General features: G+C 45.5%; 1 protein-coding gene across 2 annotated transcripts in view; it reads left to right on the top strand.

Moving 5' to 3' along the window:
- Positions 1 to 10040, top strand: part of LDLRAD3 (low density lipoprotein receptor class A domain containing 3) — a 293775-nt gene extending 283735 nt beyond the window's left edge. For both annotated transcript variants that reach the window (XM_008001903.3, XM_008001892.3), the window contains exons 5-6: positions 4976 to 5321; positions 7068 to 10040. In XM_008001903.3, coding sequence (XP_008000094.1) covers positions 4976 to 5321; positions 7068 to 7305 — 584 coding nt within the window. In that variant the 3' untranslated portion in view covers positions 7306 to 10040. The remainder of the gene's footprint in view (positions 1 to 4975; positions 5322 to 7067) is intronic.
- Positions 10041 to 12066: the final 2026 nt, after the last annotated feature.

Genomic DNA, 12066 nt, shown 5'->3' with positions numbered 1-12066 from the left:
CAGGCGCATGCCACTACACCCAGCTAATTTATTAAATTATTAAATGTTTATTTTTTTGTAGAGACAGGGTCTCCCTATGTTGCCCAGGCTGGTCTCGAACTCCTGGGCTCAAGCCATCCTCCCTGCTTTCACCTCCCAAAGAGCTGGGTTTATAGATAGGAGTCACCATGCCTGGCCAATCTCAAAAAATATGCACATTTCATATTAATATATATTATTAGCTCTTCCACCACCCTGGGTTGCTACCAACTTACCCTCCTACTATCCATGCCTGCATATATATACCAGGCATGAATATACCTGTTTGCCTGAGACCTGGCCAGCAGAATATGAGCTCAAACTTTGCTTTTGCCAATCTGATGGGTGAAAAATGGTATCCAGTAGGAAATTTAATTTGCATCTGGAGGAGGGGATTTTTTTGGAAGTGAAGGAACACCAAGTCACAAGTGTCAGCTGCTTGAGTGCCTTCGCTGGTCCAGACAGCACCTCTGAGTGAATTAGTTAAAGGTACTCCGCCTCAAGACACTTGGCTGCCATCTGCTAGAAAGCTGTCCTGATAACTAAAGAAATATGTAATGACTTTGAGGTGAAGAGCACCCCTGGAGTTGTACAAAACACAGCCTGCTTCTCCACAAGCGGTCGTGGAGCTACTGGCAGTCTTGATAGAACAGCAGTCTCTAGGTAGTGACCAGATTGCCTGGAATTAGTACAGTAGAAGCGGCACGGACAGGACAAGAATTCAAGATGCTTGACAGTGGAGCACGAGGGCATTAGCTTGAGGGACAGCCAGAATAAATGGAAACTTCATTATACATGGATTATGCACTTGGAACTTAGGTCCCAGGCAACTCTGATATTAGTAATTTGGCCAACAGGCTCATTAAGCTCTTAAGAAAAGTGGGCCTAGTTAATGAATTAACACAAGATGACATTTTACACACAGCAAAAACGAGAGCAGGCACCACTGAGTTATGCAACATCATAATTTCTCAGACAAATGTGATCACTGTGTCTCGCCTGCCAAAGTGAAGAGATGTCTGAAGAGAGCCTGCTTTCGGAGACATAAGTGAGACCATTAAGTTCCCCAGGCATTTTATATCCTATGCATTTTAAAGGGCTCCCACTTGTATTCTTAAAACCTCACGTGTTTACACAGAAGTCAGCATTTTAAAATCTCTGGACCATTTGTTTTCTGTGTGACAGTTTACCCACTTTCCTCCTTTAAGAAATACGTTTCACTGGCCAGGAGGAGTGACTCACGCCTGTAATCCTAACAGTTTGGAAGGCCGACACGGATAGATTACCTGAGCCCAGGAGTTCAAGACCAGCCTGGGCAACATAGGGAGACTCTGTCTTTACAAAATATGCAAAAATTAGCTGGGTTGTGTGGCGCACGCTTGTAGTCCCAGCCACTGAGACAGGAAGGTGGCTCGAGCCCAGGAGGCGGAGGCTGTTGAACCAAGATCACCACTGCACTCCAGCTTGGGCAACAGAGTGAGACCTTGTCGCAAAAAATATATATTAAAAATTAAAAAGGAATAAAAAATAAAAAGAAATACATCTCACTGGAATGGAACTCAGTCTGTTCATATCTTCTCCCCAACCCAACCCCATCCCACGGAGGTGGCTCCCCCAGCTTCCTACCCCCTGTTGCGAGAAGTTGGTGAGGATAATGGTAAGAAAGGCAACACTAAAATCTAGTGTGCATTAGTGAGGGATGATGAAAAATTCTGGAACTGGATAGTGGTGATGGATGCACAATAACATGTATGAACGTTAATAATGTGTATGAATGTTAAGCGCCACTGAACTGTGCACTTTAAAATGGTTACAGTGGTAAATTTTATGTCTATTATTTATTATATAAATTATAGTTATATGAGCAAATTCAGATGAGCAGATGGACTCAGAGAGGTGAATTATTTTGTCTAACATCGCCTACGAAGTAGGCAGAGGAACAGGACTAGGATTTAGATGTTTCTCCTTCAAAGTTATATAATAATTATCATTATTATTTTGTTGTGGTGGTGGTGGTTACAAAAAAGAGCTGGCATTACTGAGGCAAACCCTTGCCAGGCACTGTGCTCGGTGTATATATTATACTCTACCATCTGGATAATCCGGGGAGATACGGATACTGTTGTTTACCTAGGACCGCCACCATTTCACACACGAGGAGGGTGAGGCTTCTAAGAGTTAATAACTCACTTGAGCTCAAACAACTAGAAGCAGTGGCTCCAGGATTCCCCCCAAGGCTCCTAACTCTGCAGTTCACCCTGCTAGATAACAAAATAAAGAAGATATTTTAGTTTAAGCCTGAATTCTGAAACACACACATACACAAGCCTCCACCCAGCTTCTAATTGTCTAAGCGGAGAACAGACAGAACTCCAGCAGAATCCCTGAATGACAGCTAATTGTCTTCAGAAAACGTCCAAAAACCGCCTCCCTCCCTTAACTGTAGTGCAACATGATTCTGTCTTTCTGCTGGGTCCCTATTTGCTTCTCTCTGTGCAATGAATCATTGAAACAGTGACCGCCAGGGATTTGGAGAATCTTTGTAGCTTTTAGTCTATGCTTGGGTGTGGCTGGAGAGCAAAATTAACACACAGAGCCGGACCTTGAAGGGGAAGGTCATCATTTGTCTCAGATTGGGATCATTTGGGGAATCAGAAAATGTTGATATCAGAAGAGAAGAGAAGTTAATGTGTTTCACAGTCTGTGGTTTTTTGAAGGAGAAACATCTAAATTCTAGTCCTGTTCCTCTGCCTACTTCTTAGGTGATGTTAGACAAAAGAATTCACTTCTCTGAGTCAATTTGCTCATCTGAAAAATAGGAATAACAGCAGCACTCACTTTACTAGGGCATGTGAATAAACAGATTTTTTTCCCATTGCGTGGCGGGCATTTATTGAGTGCCTACTATGTGCCAGGCACCATCCTACTCTCTCGGGATACAGCAGTGAAAACAGATGCACAGCTAGTGATGAGGGATGGAGTGAAGCCCTTAGCCGATGCCAGGACAGCGGACATGAGTCACCTGTAGTCGCTGCCACTGCTGCTATTCCATGGCTACATTTTGACCCCTGTGGACCCACTGAAACCTCCTCACTGCCTCACAGGCGGAACAAGGACAGGGTCGTGGCCACCAAGTGTACTCACTTGAGCTGCATTTAGATTATTCTTCCAGCTAGGCCATGACAGTAGGAGGTAGTGGCAGCTGTCTGTAAAGATGAGGGGTACCCAGCTTGGACCCCTGGTTTCCCCCACCTGCCTGGACCTTACAGTGGTGGCCAGGTGTGTCCTCCTGACTGGGAAGCTCCTTACCTGAGTGTTTGAAGTATGGCTCCTTAGCATGTGTGCAGAGAAGGATATTATGATAGCAACCTACAGGGGTGGGATATGTATCAGACCTTCACCCTGGAACTCCCAAGGAAGTGCCTGCAGATTGCCTGGCAGGTCTTATTTGGGTGATTTAGAGGAGAACACTGGGGACAGGTTCTGAAGTCAGACCCCTGGACTCAACTCATGCACAGCTCCTTACCTCCAAACTGTGCGGCCTTGGTCAGGGGAACGGACTTCTCTGAGCTTCATTTTCTTCATCTAAAAAAAAGAGGAGAATCACAACACCTACCCCATGGAGTTGTTACGAGGCAGGGAGATGTGATATAAAGCACGTACTTGGCCAGGCACAGTGCCTCACGCCTGTAATTCCAGCACTTTGGGAGGCCGAGGCAGTTGGATCACTTGAGGTCAGGAGTTCGAGACTGGCCTGGCCAACATGGTGAAACCCCATCTCTAAAATACAAAAAGTAGCTGAGCATGGTGGCATGCACCTGTAGTCCCAGCTGCTTGGGAGGCTGAGGTGAGAGAATTGCTTGAACCCGGGAGGCGGAGGTTGAGTGCACGGAGATCGTGCCACTGCACTCCAGCCTGGGTGACAGAGCGAGACCCTGTCTCAAATAAATAAATAAATAATCAATCGCGTATTTGTATGTACCAAACACATGCACTTACAGAGCACAGCGTGTAGCTATGTTCAGAGGCTTGATGAGTATTGACTCATTTCATGCTCACAGAAGCCCCAAGAACTTGGCACTATTGCATCTCCATTTTGCAGCCGGGAGAGGGTAGCACTTCCAAAAGGCACACAGCAAGCAAGTTTTGAGGGGCTGGGATTTGAGCCCAGGAGTTCCTGCTGTTAGGCTGGACTGTGCTGGCTCTCCATCCCAAAAGCTCCATGTGGGGCCTGGCTTAAAATAAATGATCTGCAGGTATGAGGACCCCAGAGGTACCGTACGCCTGTGTTCCTGAGGTGTGTTACATTATACATTTCTACTAAAGAACTGATTTCTGCCACCAGAACTCTCACTCCTGTTCCCTGGATAGTATATGATACTTTGTAAAACAACTTAATTGAGGTATTATTTGCAGTACTTAAAATTTGCCCATTTTAAGTGTACAGTTCAGTGATTTTGCAGGGGGAAATTTACCAATTTGTGTAACCATCACCATAAACCAGTTTCAGAACATTCCCATCACCCCAACAAGATTCCTCCTGCCCATTAACTGTTAATCCCCATTCTCTTTCCCACTCCAGGCAACCACTAATCTACTTTCTGCCTCTGTAAAATCGCCTTTCCTGGAAATTTCGTATAAACAGAATCATACAATATGTGATCTTTTGTGTCTGGATTATTTTACTGCATCATGTTTTTGAGTTCCATCCATGCAGTAGCATGTATCAGTATTTAGTACTTTTTATGGCCGAATAATATTCCATTGGGTGGATGTACCACATTTTGTTTATCCGTTCATCAGTTGGTGGACATTTGGGCAGTTTCCACTTCTTGGCTATTGTAAATAGGGCTACTGTGAACATTTACATGCAAGTTCTGGGACTGACGTTGAAACACAAAGATGAGCCAAACCGGTAACCTTCTCTCTTTTCTCTCCTCTCTCTGGGGTTTCTCAGAACCTGGCAGCGGGCAGGTGTTTGTGACTTCAGAGAACCAGCTTGTGTATTACCCCAGCATCACCTATGCCATCATCGGCAGCTCCGTCATCTTCGTGCTGGTGGTGGCCCTGCTGGCACTGGTCTTGCACCACCAGCGGAAACGGAACAACCTCATGACGCTGCCCGTGCACCGGCTGCAGCACCCTGTGCTGCTGTCCCGCCTGGTGGTCCTGGACCACCCCCACCACTGCAACGTCACCTACAACGTCAATAATGGCATCCAGTATGTGGCCAGCCAGGCGGAGCAGAATGCGTCGGAAGTAGGCTCCCCACCCTCCTACTCCGAGGCCTTGCTGGACCAGAGGTGTGTGCTGGATGGAAGAGATTGAGGCGGGAGAGGTCATCCATTGTGGGGAGGGGAATAGGTGCACACACTGAGGTTCCTAGGTCTTGCTGAGAGCCTGGCTTCAGCTGCCGTAGGTAGTGGCAGCATCTGACATTCTCCAAGTCCTTGCAAAATGCTCTACATGTATCACCTCATTTAATCCTCTCAGCGCCTCACTGTGGGAGGAAACTGATAGGAATGTTCCAAAACTGGATTATGGTGATGGTTGCACAAGCCAGGAAATTTCCAAATTCTACAGATGAGGAAACTGAGGCTCTGGGATGTTAAATGACTTATCTGAGGAACATACAGTTAGGATCCTGGCTAACTCAGAGGCCTGATCCTCCTGGGAATGCCACGCTGGTCCATGTTCTGGCCACAGACCAGCTCTGAGCCTCACCTGCTACTGCAGAGCAGTGCCCAGTACATGTGAGAGGTTTGGTTAATATCTGTGGAATGAATGGATGAATGAAGAAGTGAAGGAATGAGAGAATCAGTGAGTTCTTTAACTTTGCTTGGCTCATTTATAAAATAAAGGAGGTGGAAAGGAGCACTTTCAAGCTTTTTTAAGCAGTAGACACCACATTGCAAATGGAATTGTGCAAGAGCCCCCAGTATGTATAAAGCCAAGAAGCAGAGTTCTGTAGTTGAAGCAAGTAGTGGGTCTGTTTGCTGATCAGCATCCCTCTTCCTCCAGCTCTGCCATGTATGGCATTAGACATTTTGCAGGCCATGTTCTGATGGTGACTGGGCTCTTCCTTGGACCCTCTTCAGTGGCAGCTCTTATATTATTTAATCTTCGTTTTCCTTCCTCATAAAAGGTGAATAAAGTTTCAGAGGTCAGGGGAGGGGATGGCACTTAAGGATCTCTTTGCAAATAAGTGTAAGAATTCAGGACCTTCCTCACCTAATAAAGTTCCCACTCATAACCTCTTCATATGGACCATCCAGCATAGGGTAGGGTTACAATTGCCGAATCCAGAAACAGAATGTGTGGGTTCAAATCCCAGCATTGCTGTTTACCAGTTATTTCTGATCCTGGGCCAGACATTGAATGTCCCTGTGCCTCAGTTTCCCTGCCAGAGTAGCAGGCATGAAAGTAATGCCCACCTCACAGCATTCTTGTGAGCATTAAATAAGGTAAGAAATGGAACGGGCATGGCAAAGTGCCTGACTCACGTGGAGACTTCAGTAAATGAGAGCTAGAAAATAAAATGTCTTTTCTGTTCAATTCATTCCTTTCAAGCCCCTTCTGCAGATAGAGACTGAGATGTTGAGAGGATGTCCTCTCACTTACCCCAGTTCACAGCCACGAAGAGTTAGCTTTCAGTAGAAATGCCAATTCCGTGTTCCCATCAGAGGCCCAGTCAAGATACCAGCCCAGCCTCTTGACCACAGGGCTTTTGGCCAATGGAGCAGAGTGGCAATGCCGAACCACCCAGGTTGAGCCGAGGGACTTGGCGGGCGACCTCATTCTGGTTCTACCCAGAGGATGTGGTTTTGGCACTGCCCGGTCAACCCGAACCAGCCAGAACACACTGGCTTTTCTGTTCCGCCGTGGTTCCTGGTCCTTGAATTGATTGTCTTTGTACTTGGATGGAAAATCTCATTTCGCACTGGAAACACCGTCTCAGAAATGGGCTGAAGTTGGCTTGTCTTGGCTCTAATGTGTTCTCTTCTTTTCCTGTCTCCACTGCCCCTGCCCCTCTGCTGTCTCCATCGCAGGCCTGCGTGGTATGACCTTCCTCCACCACCCTACTCTTCTGACACGGAATCTCTGAACCAAGCCGACCTGCCCCCTTACCGCTCCCGGTCCGGGAGTGCCAACAGTGCCAGCTCCCAGGCAGCCAGCAGCCTCTTGAGTGTGGAAGACACCGGCCACAGCCCGGGGCAGCCTGGCCCCCAGGAGGGCACTGCTGAGCCCAGGGACTCTGAGCCCAGGCAGGGCACTGAAGAAGTATAAGTCCCGGTTATTCCAAAGTCCATATGGGTTAATCTGCTCTGACTTGTTGCCATTCTAACAATTTGTGCTCATGGGAAACATTTTAAGCACCTGTAAGGGCGTCTCAAGTTACGGTTTGGGATATTAGCTATCTCTGCATTCCCCTCCTCCCCCAGATTTCAGAGATCTTTTTCTGGCCTCTCAGTTGACGTGATCTGTTGTGCATTTTTTCTGTGAGCTCACTCTTCCCTTGGGGCCTGAGATCACACCCTTACTTTTCACATTATTCTGTTGCTATTGGAAAGACAGCAGATAAAACAGTATTGAAGTAGGCTGGGAGAGAGCAATATTTCTATGCTATATTGGATGCTCAAAAACGCAGGAGACGCTGGACCAAGTTCTCTCTGCTGGGCAGCTACCTTATGGCATTTGGGGATTTGGGTTAGATGATCTAACCAGGAGGCCATCATTGGATGGTCACCCCCCAAAAAAAGATTTCCAGTTGAGCATCAGAACCTGCCTTGTACAATCCTATATGTTGCCATCAGTTCAGCAGAATCAGTAGCCAAAGAAAACTTTGGACGTGAGTAACACCCTTCAGCAGTCACAATGTGATTATGGTTTTGTGAAGGACTCTGAAACCATCTACGCTGTATAAATTCTGGCTTTAGAAATTTGCCCAAGAACGCTTATTCTGAGAGCTTTCTCCAGCAGCATATATCATCAGCCTCATCCCAGAATAGGCAGGGAGCCCCTGCCATGAGTTGATATCCAAGTTCTCAGCTCCTAAAATGCAGGCTGCCAGGAAGCCTACACCTGCCCTTGCACTAACAGCCGCTTACCTGGTTTCTGGACTGTCACCCTCCCAGCTGACCTGCCCATAGCCAAGGAATGAGGACCTAACTTGAGTTGAGCCAAAATCTGACCTGGCTGTATGTCCCTGTGACCCACACCCAGCCTGTCTTGCTCATTCATGCAGCCTCAACACCGGCCTCCGAAGTTCCCTTAAGACTTGCAAGTCCCTTTTACCTGTGCGTTTGGACTTGAGGACACTGGTTTCTGTCACAGGTGAGAGCTGTATTGAATACCTCCACCGAGAGCTCCTGGCTCCCTGCACTGTGCACGCTCCTCTTCCCAAGTCCCAGTACCAGCGCCTCTAGTTAGAGTTAGGATCAGGGTCAGGCCTCTCCCAACATCCCAGTAGTTTCTCCTCTGAGACACGTGGGCAATAGACAGTTTGGAGTCAAGGTTTCCCGTTTGGATTTATTTTAGATCTTTAAGAAATGCATTTGAAACAGTGTGTTTGTTTTTTCCCTTCTAGTTAAGGGACTATTTATATGTGTATAGGAAAGCTGTCTCTCTTTTTTTGTTGTTGTTTTTCCTTTAACGGGGTCCAAAGAAAAATGCAAAAGGAGATCACACCCTTGCCCCACGGAGCCCCGTGGTAACAAGTCACTCCAGACTAACCTGTGTGCCAGACATTTGTGCATTGTTGCACTTTGAGGTTATTATTTATCGAGTTCTTGAAGGAAGCAGAAAGAGGGACGCCTGTCTCCCTCCGTGTATAGTCTCTATGTTTGTGCTAGTTTTTCTCTTTCTTTGTCTGTGCCCAGCCAGCCACAGGGCCCGCCTCCCGGCAGGAATAAGGGGTAAAATATTAGGCGTTATTTGGCAAGAAACCACACTGACTGATGAGGGGTGAAATGGAACCAGGTAGAGCGACTCGGGGCAGCTGTCACCCATTCAGAACTTCTTTCTGCAGCTGAAGAAATGTTCTGTAACCTGTTTGATGCTAATTAAAATAGAGCCTGCAGGAAGTGGGGCTGAAGTGGCATTCAGTGATCCTGTTCTGTAGACTTTTCTTTCTTTTTTTAACCAAATCCAAAGGATGTTACAGGAAAGCTAGCCACTGGTATTTTGTTTTGTTAAAAAAAAAAAAAAAAAGAAAGAAAGAAAAAAAAAGGGGAAAGGAACCTAGTTGCCTGTATCTTTCATTTTTAAAATAGCACTTGAGTTATTTTCTGAGTAATCCAATAAGGAACTTTTGATGACAGCTAGAATGTGTTAGAACTCCGGCTGAACATTTCATCTCCTGTGAGTCAGAAGGGCTTTATTTCTCCCTTTGACGAGGCCCTTTCTTCTTCCTGGTGCTCTGGAAGTTGTTTAGAGGAAAGAATTCTAATTTTAATTAATTGCGCAGTGAGTTAATCTCACTTGCTTTTCTGCTTCCAAGCATCTTAGGAAAAACAAATGGTTTTAGTAGATAAGGGAAGCCTACTAATGTTGTTTTTTAAAACAAACAGGGACATTTTTATTATAGATTTGGTTTTTTTAATGAATGTTTTTAAAAATATATAGGACACCAAAGCGGCAGGGTTTTTTGCGGGGTGGGGTTTGTTTTCCTACTCAAGATGGCAAATTAGCGGCCAGCAATATTTTTTAACTCATTCCAACCAGGAAGCCTTTTTATACATTGCCAACCAGAAAATGGTCTCGTCTCTTTTTTTTTACAAATGAGATCAGTGCTTTATTTTAGCATTAAATTAGTTACACTCTGATGGCTGGCCTGTTACCTGACTCAGCTCCCTCTACCTTGAAATTGACATTTTTATAAAATGCAACTAAGTGGTTAATAGTGTGTGATGCTCAAAGTTAATGTAAACTGGAAAGGTTGTATGTCTTTGCTTGTTTTTTGGTTAGGCTTGGTTTTGTTTTTTAATTTTTATACTTTCTAATAAATTTGCAGTTTCATTCTTTCTCTTTGTGCAAATGGTTCTTGACCCACTCATTTCCCTTATAGCAATATGAATAGTGGACAGTCACCTCTGTCATAGCTTTTGCAATGAATTTATGCTGTAATAAAACGAGAAAAAGGAAGAATATGTTGGTGGGACCTCAAAATGTGATGGATGCTTCAGGATTCCACAGCTGGTATGATTGGAATACAGAGCCAAAGTTGTGGACACCAGTTAATGTAATGGGCCCTGGGAAATCATACTGGAAGATGGGTGTTTCTGCCTTTGCTACAGCATTGTTCAAGGGAAAAGGACAAGTGGCTGTGATAACTAACAGATTCTGACCACATATTCAGGAGCACACTATACCTCTTGCACAGGTGTGCTAGTAATTAGTTTCAAAACACAAATGGCTCAGATTGTCCCCACCAATGATGGGAACATCTTTATGCTTTTTTAAGTCTAGTTTTGGAGCCACATGTTGTCCAATGCAGCAGGGACATCTATGCGGGAAGGAAGTTAGGATGCTCCATAGGTCACCACCACCATCGTGAACAGGAGCAGTAACTCCAGCCCTGGCCAAAATGAAATCCACATGGAAATCCAAATGCAGGACCCACGGTACCAAGATTTAGATCATGTGTTGATCCCAGATTCCTCAAAAAGAAGACTGGGCTCTCAGACAGGTATATCCCAAGTATATGCTGTGTCATGTCCTGCCCCAAGTGGTGTAGAGTAGACTTTCCTAAGCCCCAAAGATTTGTCAGGTTACTCATTTCATCATCCCTCAAGGTACCTTATGAATACCATTTTTATGGATGCCAGGATGAGCATTTTTTATGGATGCTCGTGCTTTGCAATGATTGTAAAGTACTCAGCTACAGCCGGGGTTGATAAACTCTCTAAAGGGCCAGAGAGTAAATATTTTTGGCTTTGTGGTCATGTGGTTTCTGTAGCAACTGCAAAAGCAGCCATAGACAATAAAAAATGAATGGATGTGGCTGTGTTCCAAGAAAAGTATTTACAAAAACAGGCTACTGGTGGGATTTGACCTGTGGATGTGGTTTGTCAGTAATCTAAAGGATCACTTTCACATTGAGTTCATAGATCTAAAGCTAAAGACACTGAAGAGAAGAAACAGTTGTGTTAATGACTTGGAGTACTAGAACCTTTGAAATGACACCAACCTCAAAAAATTAAAAAAAGGCCGGGCGTGGTGGCTCATACCTGTAATCCCAGCACTTTGGGAGGCCAAGGAGGGTGGATCACGACATCAGGAGATTGAGGCCATCCTGGCTAACACGGTGAAATCCCGTCCCTACTAAAAATACAAAAAAAGAAAAGAAAAAAAAAAAGCCAGGTGTGGGGGCGGGAGCCTGTAGTCCCAGCTACTCAGGAGGCTGAGGCAGGAGAATGGCGTGAACCCGGGAGGGGGAGCTTGCAGTGAGCCGATATCGAGCCACTGCACTCTAGCCTGGGTGACAGAGCGAGATTCTGTCTCAGAAAAAAAATAAAAAATAAAAAATAAAAAAACTCATGAAGCAGACAATTCAAGGCCCCTATTCTCTTTCAAAATAAGAAGATACAGGATTAAGATGAAGAGAGGCTTTCTTAATGAAGTCCTAAATATTTGGGTTGAATATAGCAATCCCAGAAAGAACAAAAAAAAAATTCTACCTTTACTGGGAGTTCTTCAAGGTCATGAACTCAGACAGCAAACGGTCTTTTTTTTTTGAGACGGAGTCTCGCTCTGTCGCCCAGGCTGGAGTGCAGTGGCATGATCTCGGCTCACTGCAAGCTCCGCCTCCCGGGTTCAAGCCATTCTCCTGCCTCAGCCTCCCGAGTAGCTGGGATTACAGGCGTGTGCCACCACACCCGGCTAATTTTTTGTATTTTTAGTAGAGACGGGGTTTCACTGTGTTAGCTAGGATGGGCTCGATCTCGACCTCATGATCCACCCGCCTCAGCCTCCCAAAGTACTGGGATTGTAGGCTTAAGCCACCACACCCGGTTCAGCAATCTGTCTTTTAGAGAAGGTCCATGGGAG

The sequence above is a fragment of the Chlorocebus sabaeus genome, chromosome 1, assembly GCF_047675955.1.
Source record: "Chlorocebus sabaeus isolate Y175 chromosome 1, mChlSab1.0.hap1, whole genome shotgun sequence".
Taxonomy (NCBI): domain Eukaryota; kingdom Metazoa; phylum Chordata; class Mammalia; order Primates; family Cercopithecidae; genus Chlorocebus; species Chlorocebus sabaeus.
This window is presented reverse-complemented; position numbering and strand designations above follow the sequence as displayed.